Raw genomic sequence first — 21,453 nt, 5'->3', positions numbered from 1 at the left:
GTTTGAGATGTCCTTTGCCTAAGGTACTTAGCACATACTTGCTCAAAATTTGACTTTCATGGTTGTCATTTGAATTTGTCAAGGTAAGCTGCGAACAGTTACATTTACATAAAAAAAGTCATTTATTTCCCATATTTATGTGAAGCAGGTTAAACCTTTTGCCATCAACAGTGTTGCTTAGCCTTTTGTGTTGTATCCCTGCTCCATATTCTGAACTTTTATTTTACACTGAGGGTTATTAATCTATTTCGGCATTGTCGTGTGGAATACAATACTATTTTTCTCTGAAAGCTCATGTAATAGGCCCTATTTACGGCAAATAATTAATTAATTTTAGGTTAAGTCCCTAACTAGCATATTTTACAGCACATTCTACCTTTTAAACTAGTAAAAAAAGCAATATAAAATATTTTATATTTTTAAGCACAAAAAATGCATACCACCTTTGAAATTAGCAACTATATAATGAATGACATGTCTGCAGTATTTTAATGTACACCATATTTACCTAAGTAATTCAAAACAAAGTAGTCCATTTACTTTGAAAATATTTTTAAATTGTCTTTTGAATACACAAAGCATACATGTTTCTTATGCATTGCATGCAGATTTCATAGTCATGAAAACAAATCTGATTTTTGTGTTAGGAGAGCATAATTGTCTACAATTGTTCTTGGCACAGGTTTCTACTTACATGACTTTTAAGATACTATAGGGTGGTGACTTCAAGCCTCAGGATACTGTATTAAGCAGAAAAGGAGGAGAGGTTGTGCCTTACTTCTGACTTCCAGCAGCCTTTGGTTTTCTTCCATTTTTTTCTTCCCCTTGTTCTTTTTCATGTCAGCTTCAAGATACTCTGTGATTTATATTTACATTTAAAATCAGTTTACTTAACTATATTTTTTTGTCTGTAATTCTTGTAATTTTTTTAAACCTGTAAATACGTATCTTTTAATGTCTTGCCAGCTACATATAAAACCTGCAGGCTGCTATAAAAATACTTTTATTTTATTTCCAATTTTATCACCACTCAAATTAAAAGGGAACAGTTCCTATATTCACTCCTGTTGTACTGGATTCAGTTCAACAGTATGGGCTAACAGTTGGTGCAAAAAAGTTCTGCTGAGGGAAGGGATCTGCATATAAATTGATCAAGACATATGGTTAAAGTGTCTTATAAAGGCTCAAAATTTCTCTACCATTCTGGCAGTCTGTCTCCATAGTAGGGGTTGATGAAGTATTTGACTAGCATTTATTTGACAGAAGATAGGAGATAATGTACATTTTGCTGCTCTGTTATTTATCATTGTCTAAACAAACTTATTCTTGCTGTTACATAAAATATCTTAGTAAAGCTAACGACTATGAAAATGGAACTTTGTTCTGGATTCATTAAAAACAAATATATCTATGCACGGAATTGCTCTGCCTGATGCTGTAAACTCATAGCTGTATAAAATCATTGGCTCTCCAGCCAGCTCATTGAAACCTCATTTTCAGTGGGATTTACTTGGGTGTCTGCAAGGTGGTGAGTTATGTGGGGACTCGAGCCCTGATGGCTGAGGGTGCGTTGGGCACAGAGCCCCATCCTAGAGCTCTTTGACTAGCGCTGGCACACCGAGGCATGATGGATTGCTCCTAGGGTTTCCGTGGTAGAAAAGTTTTCTATGCCTGTGGAGAGTGAGGCTTCACTTTTTCCTGCACAGAGCCATTCTGTATGTTACAATGGTACCTTGAACTAATCAAGTGCTATTTGCACAATGGTGAGTGAGCTTGGATTATTAAGCTTCTCATGTTTGATCTGCTTCCTGTTTCAGTAAATAGCAAAATTTCCAATGACTCCAGTGAGAATAAGATTAAACTGTTACTGTATTTCATATGTTTGCATAATAAAATGGTGGTTCTTGCAAATATTTCCAATGGTAATTTCAGGTACTGAAACGCCAGCTCTGCTCAGGACAACTCTGAAATTGGCTTTATCTGTTTTCTGTGTTTCATAGAGGATGAACTGAGACACTTCTAGTTTTCAGGGCAAGGCATTTCACAGTATCTCCAAAAAAGGATGCTTGATGAAAAGGTCAAAGAGCTGGGGGAGGGGGAGAAATCCCAATACTGATTTATGTAATAGATTCAGCTAGATGATCTACAACATTTTTTAGCGTGCCTTAATATGGAGAGCAGCAAAAATGTCTTTATGTGTTTGAGCCTTTCCTGATTTATGAAGCATTGGAGGGTACCTGTGATACTGTAACAAACTGGCAGTGTTTGTCTGAAATACAGAAGCCTTTCTGTCGATTTGTGGTCCTTTAGGGGGTGAAGCCTAGTAAGCTCAGAGGACTTATTGAAACAGATTGCTTCTAGCCAGGTGGAAAGCAAGGGAGAAAGACTGCGTTAATGGTGAGGATCTAGTTCACAGGCAGAGCACCTGGGAAGAGCCAAGAGTGGGGAAAACCTGTAAGCTGAAATTTTCAGGTTTGCCTCACTGATAAGTGAGCCAGAATAAATCAAGATTTTGATTCCATACTGATGACTTTGTTTCAGAGGAAGTTGGAGAACCCGTTTGCTGTTGGTCAGACACTGTAAATTTGTCCTTTTAAATGCATCATCCTTGTTCTGTGGTTTATATCACTGTCAATGAGCTTTAAATCAGGCCTTGTTCTCCAAAGGGAAATGTTTTTAAACAGTACCCAATGTAATTAAGTATTTTGTCATATGCAGGTGTCATGCAGAATTTCTGTTTGTTTCTTGTAGTAAACCCTAAGTAAATTTGTACAACGGAACTGACATTGAATATGTGATTAGAAGACCTGATTTCAGCTTTGTTGCATGGGTCATGAATTCAAGTGAAAGAACACCTGTGCTTTAGTGGTGGCCTGCCACCTAGGATGAGCCATATGGTTAAATAAGTGTTATGGAACAATCTAGGTGGCATGCCACAGCTGAGATCTAGGCATGCCCCTCACTTCACTGCTTTGCATGCCATATGCTACAAAATGCTGTATTTTGTTGCATGACATGCCGATCAGGTGTATTTATAGAAGCTATTTTAAAAGCCTGATGCTGTATGTGTTAGAATGCTGTATGTGCAAAAACTGATTACTCCGGGCAAACAGTGTGAGATACTAGATTACCCTGAACAAAGTTATAATGTAGGCAGCATTTCAGTTAAATACAGTAAGTGTCGCTTACAGAGATAAATAATATTTTTAATAATCACCATTTGGAATAATCTGAATGTTGTTTCCTGATCTAACTATGGAAAAATACCAAAACAAGAAAGCGTACAAACCCCCCAACGATATAATCAAAAATTTGCAATAGCTACTGAATTTCAAGTAGGGGAAACACTAGAAAGCATCTTCTTCCCTTCAATATTAGGATAGAGCAAAAAGTCTTAGCTGTTTAACTTGAACTTCAGCGGTTGATCAAGCTGTTGTTTCTAAGCTATGAAATTTGTGGTCTTCATCAATGAAAGAACAATGCCTGTGACATTCAAAATTTTGTCATTCTGATATTTCTGTGAGGAGGCAAGAAATATTTTCAGTCTACAAATAAAACCAGTTTGACTTGCCAGAAGTAACAGAGAATGTTAGTAGAGCTGAGGCACAGGAATTTTTTAAACTGTAGGAGCTCAGTTGTGTTTTATAGCTCTGAAGTCTAATTATTCAAGACTGGACTACTCTCTCTGCAATGCACAGTAACCACTCCAGCTGGCTTGTGCTAGAAGTTCTAAATAGCCACTTGTAAGTGTAACAAAGCAGTCTACAAGATCTACAGCATGATTTACTGTATTTTGCCAGTGCCTGGTGTTCACTTCATGAAACAGACACTCAAATCATGACACTTGTTTGAAAGTCATGAGTTTTTAAAAATAACAGAAGAGAGGTAATATTTCTTTGGGAAGTGATGCATTTAGGATTATTTCAATCAATTAGGACTTCAAACAAAACACCAGATGCTAATGGGAGGACTGTGCAAGATGTCAGCATGGGTAAACAGAGTATCTTTTGGGTTTTTGGGGTTTTTTTTGTGGGAGCTGGTGTAACCTGTTCATATATCAGTATGAGAAATTAAGTATCTGTTAAGAACAGGGAGTTAAAGAAGACTTGAAGCTTAATACTTCTGTTCTTGGGGTAAACTCCATTTTAGAGTGTTGTCAGTGAAAGAACCCAAAATAATCAATTGACACTAAATTTACACAGCCCAACATAACTAGTTCTAGTGGTATGCCATCATATTAAATTTTACTTCTGTCCAAATGGAAGTATGTGTTTCATACCTGCTGAAAATACAGGGGTGCCTCCATGTGAGTGATTCAGTTTGGATTAAGAATGGTTTTTTTGAAGGAAACTTCCTAATCAAGCCTGACCCTGCTGCCTGGTTCTCATTATGGAGTGGTTTAGGAGCACAAGGAGCACATTCTTTTTGAATTAAACTCAACTGGAGGATGTGTTTCTGGAGTTCCACCAGTGCACTCAAACTGCTACTGGGCATTTAGTCTACACGGATGACCTAAAGTTAGACCAAAGTAAAACCCGTGAAACCCATATATTCAATCTTCAATACCAACTTTCCATTCTACAGATGTGCTCCTACGGCAGTGTGCTGCTTGCTAGCATAGATATAGTTAAAGGCACAGTATGAATGACCAGAGCACAGTATATGCTATCAATAGGTCTCCAAATGGCTGGAGCATCCAGACTAGATCCTTAGTCTAGCCATTTGATGTGCAGTGCAGGTGGTAACTTTTTTTTTTTGTAATGGCAGTAATCTATTTCTAGGGGGCTTATTATCAGCTGCTTTAAGTTGATGCATCTCCCTGAACCTGCAGTTTTCTGGAAGGACACTATATTAAATACTTTTTTCTGATATCTGATAAAAGGAGAAGTGAATCTTCATTTCTGTGATGTAAATGCACCTGGAAAAGACCATTGTTTGGGCTAAATGTGTGCCTAGAAGCTCTTAACAAACAGGGTCAGTTTCAGGTGACTATTTGCAAGGGAAATTGCAAAGCTTTATTTGCTTTACTAAAGCAAATTTACTGAATAGTATTTACTAAATAGTGTTGGTAAATATTTTAATGATTGTTTATCTCAGTTAAATTATGATAAAGTTTTAAAGCATAAAACCAAATCCTTATGGTGAAACAGCTCATTTTCTAAAAATGAGTTACTGATCTTACATGCACAGCAGAGTTTTCTGACATGGAGATCTACTTTATTCAGCTAAAGGTAGAGGTATGGTTTGAAACTATAAGGCCATACAGGCCATGTCTTTCCTTTTTTTTTTTTTTTTTTTTTTTTTGGTAATGACTTGGGCTCACCACAGAAACAGCAGTTAGGGTGGGTGAATAGCATATTTTTATAAAGCCCAATCTAGTAATCCTGTAAACCTCTGCAAAACTTTTATACAATGAGAGAGCATACATAATATAACAGGAGGTTTGCTGTAGAGAACTTAAAGGCCCAGAAACGGTGACCCTCAGACACTATCACAATGCTGAGTGGAAACATGTTTTCACGCTATTTTAGACGTTGGACAGGCTTCCTCTGTAATTGATTTTATTTTTAGTTTGGCGTCTATATAGTTTGGCGTCTATATGTGCAGTACAATATAGGTGCTCAAATCAGCTGAGGTAATAAAGGCAAACTTAGATGCTAAACAGTGTAAAACTTCACCTAAGCTAATTAGCCCCAGTCCTGTGAGATCTGAACATAGGAGGAAAAAATCTGGAACTGTAATTTCAGTCACAGTGAAGCATATATTGTAATATTTTCCACTTTGAAGGATGAATCATTGCTTTGTTAAAGTAACTGGTAATGATATGCTTTATCACATCTTTGTAAGTTTTGGTTAACAAGAATTTATTCCACCAGTGCTAAACTGAATTTTCCTGAATAGGACCTAAAAAGTTAGAAACTTCTAATGCATTTTGAAATGCATCAAGTTGTTAAAGATTAAAGGAGCTAACAAAGAAGAGGCAAGGAATATCAATTTTCGTCCTGTGCTTGCAATGAGTGCTCATTTTACTTTATCATTTTAAAGCTCTCCATGCTGTTTTATTTTTTAATAACTTCTCTTAATTAAAAAAGTCATATAATCAGGACAATAAGCTGTTCACCAGGGTGTCCTAATTAAGAGGATTTTACTGCTTTTCTGATTTGTATTACTAATAATGTTTATTGAATTGTATTTGAATACTTCACAAAAATACTGTTTCTGTTATTTCTATAGTCATCGAAAAAATACGGTATGCAGGTAGGAAGGTGTGTGATGTGAGTATTAGACCATTTGTAAATACAAATAAAGCCTAGCAGTTAGGTTAACAGCTGATTATCCCAATGAATGTCATAAATCTGTAAGACGTTACAGGAAACTAGACTAAGTCTGGAAGTGCAGCCTAAAAAGCCACAAAAAACTCACATGTACGTATAAGCCACCCTTTGCTGTGGGGCAGTGGTTTAGGTTGGAAGAATGCTGGGTGGAAGTTGTTGCAGGTGGAAGAGGCCCATCGTTTTCCGTACAAGGGGTAGAAGCTGTTAGACCCAAGACGGTGTAGGAAATCGAGGTCTCTTGTCTTGCTTATTGTTACATTTAGTAACAATCATTAGTTTGTGTGAGATACTCCTCTCTGTGGAATTATGTTTATGCCAACATTTTTAGTTAGGTGATTTATTTTAAAATCAGGTTCAGCCATCTGGAGGGACTGAGACCTTAGGATAGGTATGACGGGTTGTTGCAGTACAGCTGCATGCTACAGTGCTAGCTGCGCTGAAGTGACAAGAAGTAGGCTGGACTGTGTTGGGTGAATGAAGTATGGACTCCCAGTTGCATCATTTCAGGGAGAGATATGTAAGCAATAAATGTCTAGGACTAAACATCTGACTTTCTTAAGAATAATGTGTATGGCAGGTCATGAGTGGCCAGTTGGAAAATAACAGTTTGTTCCTTTAAAAATGTAGTATGAAGTCTTTTGAGAGTAATAGATCACTTACATATTTTCTGCTATACCTTCTCTGCCTCAGGAAATCCTCTTTATTCCTTATAGCAGTTTCCTTAAGATTTATTCCAATTTTTTCTTAGTATTTTTACGAGTCAGCCTCAAGAGTCTTTTCTCATAGTTATCCCTGTCCTTCTAACAGAGAAACTCAGTGCTGAAACTGTGTTTCCTTTTAGATGCTGTTAGGTGTTCTCAGGCAATGTTAGACAATCTGTTCAGGAGTGATTGTTGGCCCTTCTAGCTCAAGAAAAGAAAAACAAGTTTCATAAATTGAATCCCAATCTGCCAACATTTTAACAAAAAGTAGTTGCACCTACCAAGTTAGTTTTATCCCTTTCCAAATCCTTTTACAAGTTTTCAAATACACAGTTTTACACAATGACATTTTCTTGGGAACTGGAAGATGATTAGTTTAATGAAACATAGAAAAGGGATGCTTCCAGCAATGCTGACTAAGGGGAAGAGGAGATGATGAGCGTTCTGTTGTATATAACATTTCTGGTTTGAAAAGTTTGTGAACATGGTCGCACTAAAAATAGAGAACCACATTTTTAGTTGGGATAAATTATATTGGCTCTGTTAAATTCAGTAGAATTATGCTGATTGCACAAACTAAGAGCCTGGCCCTGAAAGAGCTGACTTCTCCATGACTTGCAGCGTGGCTCTGAAAAGCCAGTAGTCTTTTCTTAGATTTGATTACCTGCTTCTACATCTAGGAGGTGATACTTTGTTGGACACTCACAATTTTGTGTTACTGCAAGGTTGTAATTGTTGGGAAAGGTACAAACACAGTCAGAAAGCCAGACAGGCAGATTTGCAAGGTGAGTTCTTAGATTTGAAGGAAATAAATGAGTTAAATTTGATGTGATTAAATGGAAATAGCATGGTTTTTATTTGGGGTAGTGGGAGGAGAGAAAGAAGGGAGGCAGGGGAGAGAAGCTTCCTGATTTTAGAGACAACGGTTTTTTGGAGACAAGATAGAGTTACATTTCTGTTATTTAACAGAGTTGCCAGGTCACCACATTCAAGGTTCAGGAAGCATTATATCTCCTTCAGCTAGCAGTAATGGGGATTTAGACAAATACACTAGGATCCGAACAGTTCTGGGAAGAGCTGTGTAAGAATTGTGTGGAATATGGGCAATTTTTTTTCATGAGAAGACTTGCACTGTATTTTAATTTTATTACAGGAATCTTACTTTATTCGTAAAAGCATAATTGTTTTAACATCGTTCTTTCAGCGGTGTTTGCAATGCATCATAGTAATTGTCGTAGCAGTGAAAAAGACTTTCAAATGCTTACAGTACACAGCTAAGCAATATGTAATTGAATGCAACTGTCATTGAAACACTGTTTTTCTGACCTGTTATTTCAATCTGAACATGATGTTTATTTACCACCTTCATTATTGCAGCATTAGTATTATAGAGAAGCTGTGCCATATCGTCATGTACTTTCCTAACAGATGGCCACTAACTTCTTGAAGGCTTTTTTGTACTTGCTTAAAATATACTATATTGGCACAAAGTTTCTTTCCTCAGTGTGAAGTATGATTGACTGGTTGAAATAGATTAATCTGCCCCTCCTCTGGTCTTTGAGCTTGTTTCATACTGCAGCAATCCAGGTTTTGACTCTGATTTTGCACAATGATCAAAGCCACTTTTGCTAATAACACGGTGTGGAAAGTTCCATTCAGTTGCATAATCTCTGAACAAACAGTTCAGGTCGTAACAATAACTGAAGACCACATTTCTGCCAGAAGAAGTGGAAAAACATCCTTTGTACCTGCTCCACCACAATTGTCTTCCACAGACATTCCAGCCTCAGGATTTAAATTTTGCTTTCTTCCCTCTCTGAGGCTGTGAGGATTTCTCTAGTTGTCTGTGCAAAACTGAGGCCCCCTTTCTGTTATGGATTGGTTTTTTGCTAACTACGTGCTGTTGATCTGAGTTGTCTTTTGTGCTTTAATGGTGAATGTACAGGTGAGGAACTCATCACTGAAGTATTTATGAGGTCCACATCATTCTTTATTTTTGTGTGTGAGCTCAATATTCAATGCTTATCTTTCCCAGTGAGGTCTGTTTTTTTTACCACGATACATATATGCACAATCTGCAAAGAGGAAAATACACAATTCAGATCAGTATTGAATGGCTATAATTCCAGGCATGCAGATTTTCTTAAATGCTCAAAATAAGATAAAAATCCACGTTTATTGGTGCTGGAATTAAAAATTGCAAAAAGAGACAAAAAGGAAGGTCTTTTTCTGGAAACAAAACACTGAATTACATAGAAGTATAGCATATTTTTAGTTCTGATTGCGATTGATGTTTTAAGTGGCATTGATTTGCCTCTCAGCTTTGGTAGAGAATGTCTTGGGATTTTAACATGCCAGCCTTTATTTGGTTTCTGTGTCCATGTTTTATTGAATCATAGCATGAAGCTTTGGTCCATTGTCTTGTCTTTTGGTTATTATGCTTTTCTTTGAGCCTTGGGGAACTGTTTTTTCCCAATTTTAGTTAGCCTACCATGGCCCTAGAAAAAGTAACTTCATCTCAAGTTGTGCTGTTTAAGTACATACTCCTTCATGGTTCTAAATAACACTTTGGGTGGACTTAAGCGATTCCCTATGCCTTATTCACTCTTCCTGAAGAGAAGTTTACCCCTCGCATCTAGAAGGTAATAGTATAATCTGAATGGGTAAAAGAGACCATGCAGATTACATATAATATTACTAAAAGAAAAATTCTTTCATCTATAAAAGTGTATACAATATGCTTTCTGCTATGCTTCAATTTTCTTAATGGCTTTGGAAGCAATCCGTGTTGTTTTTTATTTTCATAATGATTTTCTGATGCAGTTTCAATCATATGTGAATTCTTTTGGCAGCTGTGGTTCTTGCTTATTTTTTGGTACTTTTCTTCCATCTATTGTTTGTGGTTTCTTTCTATTGTCTGCTTGTTCTTAATGTCGCCTTTCAGAAGCTGAAATTACCAACTTGGGCATTCAGTTTCCGCGTCTTGTTCCTGGCTACTTCCGACTCATCTATCAACTTTTCAGACCAACAAGCATTTCCTTTGTGTTTTGGCCCTCTTTTGCAGAGGCAGTCTTTGACTCTTTCTTTACACTTGTGCCATATTTTCTTTCTCTTAGAAGTAAAAGAATGATTATTCTGTTGGGTGTGATTAAATAATATGCACTGAAGACTGACTTCCCTATGTTAGTATTAAAACACTTTTGTTAGCACTATAGTAAACCAAGTTAGTACCATAAAATAACATATAAAGCCACATTAATACTAGACAGCATTTAAAAATCTTAAGCACTGAATGGCAAATACTTTCTCGGTCATTTTAAATTTTCATATTTGGGCAGAAACCAAGTATCAAAGCTCTCATATAAATAAAAATGTAGAAATGCTTGGAAAAGTTAGAATAATGTTAAGAGTCATAATAACACTTTTTGAAAGCTTACCTATATGCAGGTACTATTAGACATTTGTTTCAGTAAGTTAAGTGAGCATTTTGCTAATTTTCTTTTTCCAATTTAATTGTCCCTGAACGTAAACAATGATTAGGTTCATTACTCTCCCTTTGGATAGGAAATCTTGGCTAAGGAAGACTTGATCTGGAATAGTTTCTAAGCGTATGTATTCAAATACAACTATTTCGAAGTGATTTTATGCCTCTAAAGATTCAGTTCTTCAGTCATGAAAATGAACTATAATTCCTAAACTAGCATCACTTCATTGTGTAAAGCTAAGCATATGTGTAATATTTTTGTATTTTGAATTTTCAAATGTACTCTTCAGTTGGCACTTTTTGAGTCTTAAATACAAGATGGTATGCATCACAGAAATATATTCTTTTTGATGAGAGGCAAAGAATGTATGTTGCTGTATTTCTTTGTTTCTGGAGAACCAGTTATGGCCACAGGGCTAAATATCAGGTTATCCTGCCTGTAGAGTTCATTGACAAAACAGGATAGTGAAATGGATAAAGTGTGAAACAGAGAAAAGTATGAGTGCATCATGGTAAAAAGGAGGTCTAAGAATAAATAGATATAGTTAACAATAGAAAAGTTAATAATTGAGCAAGTAGTTTTGGCTGTCCTTTGACGATGCACCTATTTCTCATTGCAGCTTAAGCTTGATTTTGTTGTTGAACAAATCTGGGCCCTAACTTTTGGAAGAAAAGACTAGGACATATTTTCAGTGTTCTGGAAAACAAGGACAAACTAGGTTTTTTGCCTGGCTATGTTAGTAGAAGAACAAGGAAAAGTCAAATATAAAATACTTAATTCTTAACTATAACAAAACCTTCTGGGAATTATTGTTGCTCGGGTACCTTTAATTATTTACCCTGTTTCTTGGAATTCCCAGTTATTTGCCATTTTAGGCGAGCCTCTCTGGAAAAGCGATCACAAAATGAGCTTACTATATTCTTGCCGTCTTGTTGCTAAGTAGGCCATTGACTATTTCTAGAAAGGACAAAATAAACCCAAAGAAAAACAATGAATATAGAAGAGCTTGAAAGAAATGAATCCTGGCAGTTGTTTCTAATGTCTTTATTAAAGTAGATCTTTAATGTTTCAATGGCTTATGAGTCCTAATCATCATGATTTTTTTAACCTAATAACTGTGAACAGCTTGTGATTCACCATTATAAAACTAATGTCTCCCAGCAATAACAACATGACTGTAGACTTAGTCTAAGGTGGGAATCCTGCCAAAACCAATGACACTTTCTGCATTATCCACTGTATCACCATTATATATTTAGAAATACCATCCCTTCTTTTCCCACCTGCTCCTGAGAGACCAAATGCCCCAGAACAATTGCAAGCATTTGTCTCGAGACAAAGTCTAAATGCTTATTTTTAGCAAGTTTTTATTACATGGCACAGGTGCCCTCCCACTTATCTTTAGAGGAATTTCACATGCAAAAGCACAGTGCTCAGGTTCTTCAGTGTACAACCGTGACACTGATCACTGCTGATGAAAATTTAGTTTTACCTGGATTAAAGTTGATCCTCATTTTCTGGCTGACCCACATAGTTTAATACTTGCTAACATGTGTTATGTCCTTAATTTCAAGATTTCTGTTAGAAGGAGTTTTGATCTCACATCCGGGGGGCCCTGGTGAATTAAATGAGAGTTTATATCTGTGTGGCAGGTTTCTTAATAATTTTAAAAATATAAAATGTTCTTGCTTTTAGCTTAGTATTTGTCAGGGCTGAGTACACGTGTGTGTGAGATTCAACTTTTAAGCTACAGCTCCTGTATGTAGCTAGAACTGCAGTGACTTGACTTACCCAGCTGGAGGTGGTGCTTTGTACTTGTATCTCACTTTGTGCAGGAGAGGAGATCAAAATTCCAGTTTTACCCATCTTCCCCAGAAGACGACATATACATGTAAGGACTGATGATTTACCAGGTGTAAAGATCATTAAATGGAGAGCCGTTCGCTGTGTTAATCCCAGAGAACTGTGTTTGGTCAATAGGCAGTAACTAACTAGTGAAGAGAGGTAGTATGAGTTTGTGCCATGTCAGGGAGGCTGTTCAGTTTGAAAGAACAGCAGTTTTCTTCTGAAGAGTAGGCTGGTTGCACGTTTGTGTCACTGAAGGGGTACAGAACTCCTTCACACCTTTGAGTGCAGGCCAGCGGTACTAACAGGTCTGTCCTGTGGGTGGAAGGTGGAATAACACCTTTTGCCCGGTCATGGGTTTATCCCAGCCAGATGCCAAGCACCCACGCAGCTGCTCGCCCACTCCCTTCTACCCCCAGTGGACAGAGGAGAGAATGGGAAGAGCAAAAGTGAGAAAACTTGTGGGTCAAGATAAAGACAGTTTAATAAGTGAAGGAAAGATGGGAGAAAAAAACCCACCCAGCTGATGCAAAGGCACCTATTCACCCCCTCCTACAAGCAAACTGTTGCCCAGCCAGTCTCCAAGCCCCAGCCACCTTGGAAGTCAGAGGCCCCCAGCCTCTTCTTCTTCTACCCCAGTTTAATGGCTGAGCATGACATTACATGACATGGAACATCCCTTTGCTGAATTTGGGTCGACTGGCCTGGCTGTGTCGCCTCCCAGCTTCTTGCCCACCCCCAGCCTACTCGCTGGGATGGGCAGAGGGAAAAAGAGAAAGTCTTGACACTGTGCAAGCACTGCTCAGCAATAGCTAAAACATTGATTTGTTAGTAACGCTGTTTTGGCCACAAATCCAAAACACAACACCTTATGGGCTGCTATGTGGAAAGTGAACGCCATCCCAGCCAGACCCAGTGCGTGCCCACAGTTCATGTATGAAGTCTAGCATAAGTAATCTGGGCTCTTTTTATTTGCTATCACAAATAATTGTGATGATTTTTTTGGTTTTGTTTTTTTCTTTGCCAAGTGTAGTGGGTTTTTTTAAATGCAAGTTGAGATCTATTTAGTTACATGAGTTCAGGAGCCAGGACAGAGCCTTAACTAAAACTTCCCAACAGCACTGGCAGATTGGACTTCATTACCCCGAAGATGTTTAGCCGAGGCCTGACAGGTCCAGATCTCTCCAGTGTCAGGAAGGAGAGGGAAGGATGGGGGAGGAACTGAGACAGAAGCTGGAGTACAGTACTCCAAAGAGCCAGACTTTTCTCTATTAGGGGTGGCAGTGGTGCTTCCGAGAAGGCACCATCTATGGTTTTCAAATTTTCTGCTGCAGGCAGCTGGCCCTGGTTGTTGGCTATTGTAGGCAGTGTTATTTCATCTATGCCTAAAACTATTGACTGGTGATTGAAGAAAAGCAGTAAGTGTGACAGCAGATATGATAGCATCCTACAAATCAGCAATACTGGCATAAAAGCTTTTTATTTTTCAGTGATCCTGGGATGATGATGTTGCCTCTGCCACCTTACATGCAGCATTAAAATGGTTTAGTACAGAAGATGCCAGTAGTGGGCCAGTAACAGTCTTCTGCGGAATTCTTGCCCAGGGATCCAAATGTAAACTGGTGCTTTATTTTAATGTGCATTTTTGAAGGTGTATTATGAGCCATTGACACCTTTATTGTAGCAAGTTCAGAAAGTATTTAGCCTTCACTGCAGATGGGAAACAATTGTTCATGAGTGCGTGGGGAGGTAGTGAGTTGGTTTTGTTTCAGCAAGAGCATAGTGATTTGGAATAGAACAAGGAATTACAGTAACTTAAACAGAAAAGCTATTCAGAAAATTCACTGCCCTTTTCAGAAACCTTTGTTCAACATGAGCAGTGTTATACCCTTAATACACTTGAGGTAAATATTGGAACTTTACATAAAGAGTTGTAGTTGGAACAGAAGAGGTCTGACCACCTTGTACCCTAGCCCTGGAAAACCTGCAGCATCCTTTTGTAAAGGGGTATTACTCATCAAGTTTTTTAATCACTTGTATTCTCTCACCTGAGGTGAAATTCTGACCTAATTAAAGTTAATAGGTGGTAACTGTTGAATCTGTCAGACTCAGAATTTCACCCAAACTGTTTAGGTGCTTTTAATTGGAGTATAGAAATAATTAGGGTATGAGAGATGACTGTGGTAGCAAAGATAGATAGGGAAAGCCATGAAAAGAGAATAGCAATGAATAGTAACAGGCAGAAAGGGATGTTATTTTTTTTAAAAAACCTAAAGATGTGATAACTTTTTAAAAGAGAAAATACTGTATCAATTTAATTCAAATCTGAGAAATTTTAAAAATAAGTCAACTTGATTTTGCCCTTATGTGAATTATATTCAAGGATTAGTGCACTAAATAGTTGGGCAAAATTAGCTTCAATTACACTGTGATTTATATCTATAAGCAGGTAGGTGTAGCAGGGATTGCAATGAGGCTGACTCTATGTTTTCTCTAGAAGGATGTCTCTTGTTCAAGGTGACTATGTGAAAACCAAAGAATTCATAGGTGATAAATGAGAATTAATCAGAGATGAACATTTCCTTACTGTACTCTGGTTTTAGAACTTGGGCACTAGCATAGCCTACAGGGTCAAAGAGAATAACCCAGAAGAACTAGCTTTTTTACACAGGCTGCGGTGGTCAGTAGCATTCATCGGTTGGCTTGAATTGTCTCCAGTGATAAAAAGTGAATAATCAGCATGTTATTTACACCTATGAGGTTATTCTTTCTGCAGCATGACCGCAGGTGTCATCCAGAAGGACCAGCTTTTGCTGAGTCCTACAAAGCAGGAATTAAAATCATGCCTTGAAATGGAAGGGTTTTAAAGCAAATCAGCTTCTCACTTTTCTGCTGTTAATAGATTTGCTTCTAGTTTTGGCTTTGTATTTCCCCAAATGGAAAGTTATTTAAGGTATTTTGCAAAAAGCTCAGTGAGTCTTGACCTCAGAGCCAATTTATTTTTAACATGACAAAAAGTTATCTATTTCCATAATACTATGTGTGGTCATAATGATTCATTTTATAAATTACAGCTGCCATTGGTGTTTGCATCACTGTTCTTTACAGTATAAATTGAATTTAAGAATAACTTGCTGAGTTTTATTTCTAAATTAATTGTCTAGGAATGTGAACCACATCCCTGATTTTTGTTGTTGTTGTTCTTGTTTTTAGCAGAAGCTTCATATTACTGATTGATAATACCAACAAATAATAACCTCCATAGCAGAGTATTACTGTTTTCTCCCAGTATTTATGTGATCAGACAATTTCATTATTTCTCATAAATACATACATGATAGACTTTTCAATAGATTTTTTGAAAAAATTCTCCCACCTAATTGTTCTTCTTTCTCCCTCCTAGTCTGCTCCCAGTTTTCAAGAGGAGTCTTTGCTATTTTTGGATTCTATGACAAGAAGTCTGTAAATACCATAACATCGTTCTGTGGGACTCTTCATGTCTCCTTCATAACTCCCAGCTTCCCAACAGATGGAACACATCCCTTTGTCATTCAGATGAGACCTGACCTCAAGGGAGCTCTTCTTAGCTTGATCGAATACTATCAGTGGACCAAGTTTGCATATTTGTATGACAGTGACAGAGGTAAGATTTGGTACTTCTTATCTGCATGCTGTTTGCTAGATGTATCTCACTGAAATGCTGAATTAGTATTAGAAAAGTAAAGGAAGAAAGGAATATTTACCTGCAGCAAGTGTAAGTGTAAGGTTAAATTTAGAAATGAGCTTTTGGGACAGAAACAAAATTGTTTAAATGAAAATGAAATTAATGCAGTATGTATTAATAGGATTGCAAGCGTGTGCTGATAAACAATGTGAGATTAATCACATGTTGTAAACCAGTTTCTATGAAAAGTTTTTTGTCTTTTTTTCAAAGCATCATCTAGGTTGAAAAAAAAACCATCTGAGCATGAAGGGCAATCTACTACCACAGATTCACTCCACACATGCAAAATCGATAGTTGAGCACCAAGCAAGCAAGAATCTTGGATGCAGTCCCTGCTTCTCTGGAGACTGCTTTTGATAAATACTCAAGTTCCTCTCCTCTGTTGAGCTTAGATTTTTTTGTTGTTGTTATTGTTGATAAACCCAAATCCACTGCTTGTGAGCAATTTATTCTGTGGTACAGCCTTCTCAAGTCCTATGCCCTTTTATGGCTCTAGTAATAATAATGTAACAGTATATGAACTGGTCACAATCACTTGCAAATTGTGGTATATTAATTAGTTTTCTGAGAAGAAGCAGCATTATACAGAAGTGGGGTTTTTTTGACTGCTCTTTCTGGAATTCCATTATTGTCATTCTGTTTTCAGGTTCTTCTCACCTAGTAGTCCTTGGCTAACATTTTTCTATTCTCACCTTCTCCTGTTGCCTTTAAAAAGGCTATTTTGTGGCTCACCTGCATGCTCATTGGTCAGAGTTGAATATTACGTGCACATTAAGTGGTAAGATGCCACTAGATTTAAAAGATGGTTATACCACACCATGGTTTGTTGAGTATTGGGGTGACATTAGATTCTCTGCATTCTGATGCCATTTTATACATTATGTTGTTCAGAAGCTGAAGGGACCTCCTCAAGACAGTTCTTTGTCACTGTTGTAAGCACTAAAGTTAGAAAAACTAATATTGGTATGTAGCCTCCAACAGTAATGTCATGTGGGACGATGAACCCTAAACCCATTTCTCTGGCAGATCCTTTTCAAATTCACATTAGAATCAGAAACATCCGCTGCCACAGATGTAAAACTACATGCTTAACAAATACTCTGTCAATCAGCTAGCAGCGTGCAGTACGTGACCTGCGTGTGATTTATATTTAGGAAATACTGAAAAACACCTAGTTCTTCTTGTGAGCTGCACTAGCTGAATCTGGCCAGGAAAAACAGCATGAAATTGTTTGGTTACGCTTTGGTTATGCCTTTTTTTTCTTACTTGTTTGTTTTAATTGTGGCAAGGCACCCCAGTGATAACAAGCTCCAAGACATGAAACTCCTACCTTTGTGTTGAGTAAGTTGTTGTTCCTCAGTGCTCCCACTGATTGCACAAGGTTAACCTGCAGAGTCAAGCAGTATGGAGTCAGCAACACTGACATCAAACCCTGAATACATAGGGTCCACAGTTCCTCTAAACACTTTTGCATAAGTGTTAATGTAGTGATAGTGACCTATATTTAAGGAATGATACATAATTTAAAATGTTTCCACCTTCAGGAGTGAGATGATAAAGACAAAGACACTGACTCTTCATGGAAGCTGTGAAAGCTAATAGGAATTAGTTTGATGACTTATTCCAAAAGAATCATTTATTGATACTTTTACAGCTCCTCTGTGGTTAGGGGCTGACTGGCTGAAGTGCAGGGCAATTTCATATCTCATTCCTGTCTATAAGAAGTAAGGCCATTCAGTATATGCACGTCCAAGCTATTACTGGCTTAATATGGCAGTTGCTTTCATATAATATGGATTAGTGTCCTTTACCCTCCTTGCGTCCTCTGTGTTGCCAGTACTAAACAGTGGGTTTTGGAAAAAGTAGTGACATTATTGGAGGCTTCTATCTGTAACAGAATTGCTATTTTACTCAGCCTCTGTTCAGTCCTCCTTTTCAGAGCTCACTGAGCTAAGAGTTTGTCTCATGATAACCAAAACATGTTCAGGCACATGAGGTTCCCAGCAGAAGTATTCCTGCAGTTTAAAAAAAACAACTGAAGTTGTTGGGAGTTTTCTCCTCTTCAGAGTTCCACTTCCGTTACCACTCTCCAGATAATTCCACGTCCACGGAAGTATTGCTGTGAATGCTTTTGTTTGTTTGTTTTTCATTCTTTTGCAATGTGTCATTGCTATCAGAATAAACTAAACTGAATGGGGATGACAAATCTGCCACCTATAAAAAGCAAGAAATCCAGGCAGCCATTTGACATCTCTGCAGAGAGCTCCCCAAGAAAAGGGAGTCCCTAGGAAAAATGGAAGATCAGAGGAGTAAAATATAGAAACCCTTTGTAATGGATAGTATTAACATTAATAGCCCTTATTAATTTATGCCTAACTGAGATTCTGAGTTCTTCCGACTCAGAGGAAACATATAGACAGATTGGAGGACCTGAAATCTTCTAAATGAGATCTGAAACAATGATTCACATTATATCTGTTTCAGTTTAGGGATTTTTTTGTAGTTTATTTTTTTAAATTATTTTAAATTACCATGTAAAACATTATTTTGAGGTATAGACTTATTTTAGTGCTTTTTAATGTTTTAAGATACTCCCTACATCTTTTAGTTTGCTTACATTAATTATCTTTTCCTTTTAGCACGCATTCTCCACATTTATCTTTAACATGTTATAAATAGTTTATATGTACCCTTGGACTGTAGTTATCTATTATTTTAAAATAAATATTCATTGCATAACATACAAAACTTTGTATCAGTCTTCTTTAAAGACGACATAGAAAACCAGAACTATTTGAGATAATCATTTAATTTATGCTTTTGGAAGCCTGCCATTTTCTACCTTTGCTGATGACCAGTTTTGTATAGTGCTGTATGTCATTACCGTTTTCACTGGTAAAGCTGAATTGCTAAACGCTGACCAATCTTAATTTAATGATGTATTTACAAACTATGAGACAAATTAATTCTTAGTGCTTTCTTTCTATGTTTATGGGCATAAACACTATTATTTCTCCTGAGAGTTATACCTGAAGCTTCCTTTACATACCAAGTCAGAAATTTGTCTCAAAGAAATGACTCCTGGTGTTCTGTAGTTTCAGGGGAGATGAATGTGCAAAAATGTCGGTTGGCTTGTGAGAAAGTCTAATTTTCTTTTTTTCTATAATACTATGTGCTATCCTTAAAATTGCTCTCTAGAATTATGTAGAATTCTCTGGAAGGAATTTAAACGTAACAAGTCTAATTCCTGTACTGCTGGAAATTGTTAAAATGGTATTTGTTGTATAGCAGAAATTCATTTCCAGCAATAATTTTAATGTTTCTATACTCTGTTATTTAATCCTTGAAAAGGAAAACAAGTCAAGTAAAATCAGTGAAGATTTTACAATGTATTGTAGGCAGTTGCAGCTATCCAGACATTACAGCCATTACAGCTTCCTGGCAGGAATGTGCCAAAAGGATAAAATGGTAGACTGCTTGTAGGGATTAGCATTGAGCCTACTTATCTATATGGAAAAATATATCTCGGCACATCTTCTTTCATAACCAGGGATATGACTGTAGGCAACAGAAATAATAACTCCATTAGCACCACTGCAGAACATGGGAATTTTGCCATAGACTTCAGTGAGGTTTGGGTTTAAATACAGTACTGCTCATGCACTGAGAACAAAAGCAGTTCAGTAGCATTTGTAATAAGCGGCTGCTTCTCTTGCCATAATTGGATCACTTCTATCCTAGAAGACCTCTTTCCCAGCATGTGGGATTCCAGCAGTGGATCAGTGAAACTGGCAAAATCCCATTCTGAAAAAGGTTGAAGCAAAACCAAAAGGCTGTCCTTACAAGGCTCTACCCTGATTCATTGCAGCAATGTAAATAGAAATTTCATGCCATAAGAACAGATTGGGCCCACACATATCTTCATTTCTGAGTCCTAACAATGTGTGGTCGGTCAAACAAGTTAGAGGGAAATCTTAAATAAGTAATCTCATAAATCACATTCTAGAAGCTTGTTATTCCCGAAGCTTTATCAGTCATATCTTCTGTTTTCTCCTGTGCTTCACTAGGCTTATCAACACTGCAAGCTGTGCTGGATTCTGCTGCTGAAAAGAAATGGCAAGTGACTGCTATCAATGTAGGAAATATTAACAATGACAGAAAAGATGAAACTTACCGTTCACTGTTTCAAGATCTAGAGGTAAAAAAGGAAAGGCGAGTGATTTTGGACTGTGAGCGTGATAAAGTCAACGACATTGTTGATCAGGTTTGCTATTCTCCATTTTTCAGTGGCAACAGCTATATCCTTTAAGTAAACGTAATGAGTTCATTTCTCTTGATCCTATTTTTTGTGATTATTACGCATCATTTGGAAGTGACATGTTTGTATTGAGGACCAGATATATATCAGGCAGAAAGTGAACATACAAATGCTATAATGCCTCCCTCTGTTCAAAGGCAAGATAATTCTATCTGGATGATCCCGTATGGTTTTATATCCTGATTGTTTAAAAAAAACAACAACAACAAAAAAACCCCCTTGTTAAGGCTATTTCACAACCTAGGTAGTATACTGTATTATATGTAGTTGATAACTATTATATATGGTACATTATACATAGTTGTATTATGTCTAGGGATTAGTTCTCCTTACACCGAAAGTATTTTCTACTTCTGATGCTTTTTCCAAGAACCTTTTACGTCTTGGGAAGGTTGTATCAACAGCTTCTCTTTTCCATTTAACTCCCTTTGTAGTTCATGTTTCTAAGCTCTTTGTCATTCGTACTGTCCTTGGGTCTCTCTTCATTTTGTCTCCCTCTTCAAGTGTGCTAACCAAATTTGGATGCTGTTTTCCATATCTAAGGCCTCCTGAGCTTTAAACAGAACAGAAAATTATGTCTTCTCTCCACCCGCACATATATTATTTACCAAAATGGATTTTATTTTAATTTTCTTTTTTACAAGAGCATCACAGTGCTCTGATTCAAATTATTGCCTTACCTTTAAGTCCACCTCTTCAATCCTGCTGTCTAGGAAGGTCTTACTGTCTCTGTATCTTACTACTTCTTTTCATGCATGCAGAGCACAATGGAAAATTCTAAGGATAGCTCCCTGCTGGCTTGAGCTTGACCATGTGAGACTGTGCAGCATCTGTAGGGATGTTTCATCAGAGTGTAGATGTATTGGTTTGAAGCTTTTTTGAAGGGCTTGTTATTTTGGTTTTTGTTATGAAGGTCATTACATTTTGGAGAGGCTCAGGCAATGAGCAATGTCCTAAATGGAGTGCATTGTTATTTGTCTGTTTTATTTGGAATTCTTATCCACAAAGTGTTTCTCTAATTTTCAAGATCAATTTGAATTTGATC

General features: G+C 37.2%; 1 protein-coding gene across 17 annotated transcripts in view; it reads left to right on the top strand.

Moving 5' to 3' along the window:
• The window catches only part of GRIA2 (glutamate ionotropic receptor AMPA type subunit 2), a 96,092-nt gene that overhangs the window by 28,212 nt on the left and 46,427 nt on the right, over nt 1–21,453 (top strand). For all 17 annotated transcript variants that reach the window (XR_012042505.1, XR_012042503.1, XR_012042504.1 and 14 more), the window contains exons 3-4: nt 15,770–16,009; nt 20,158–20,354. Coding sequence is in view for 12 of the 17 variants with exons in the window: in XM_072861579.1 (XP_072717680.1) it covers nt 15,770–16,009; nt 20,158–20,354 (437 nt within the window). In the remaining 5 variants the exon portion in view is untranslated. The remainder of the gene's footprint in view (nt 1–15,769; nt 16,010–20,157; nt 20,355–21,453) is intronic.

This window comes from Ciconia boyciana, chromosome 5 (assembly GCF_034638445.1).
Source record: "Ciconia boyciana chromosome 5, ASM3463844v1, whole genome shotgun sequence".
NCBI lineage: Eukaryota > Metazoa > Chordata > Aves > Ciconiiformes > Ciconiidae > Ciconia > Ciconia boyciana.
Note: the sequence above shows the minus strand (reverse complement) of the source record. Positions and strands in the feature narration are given on the sequence as shown.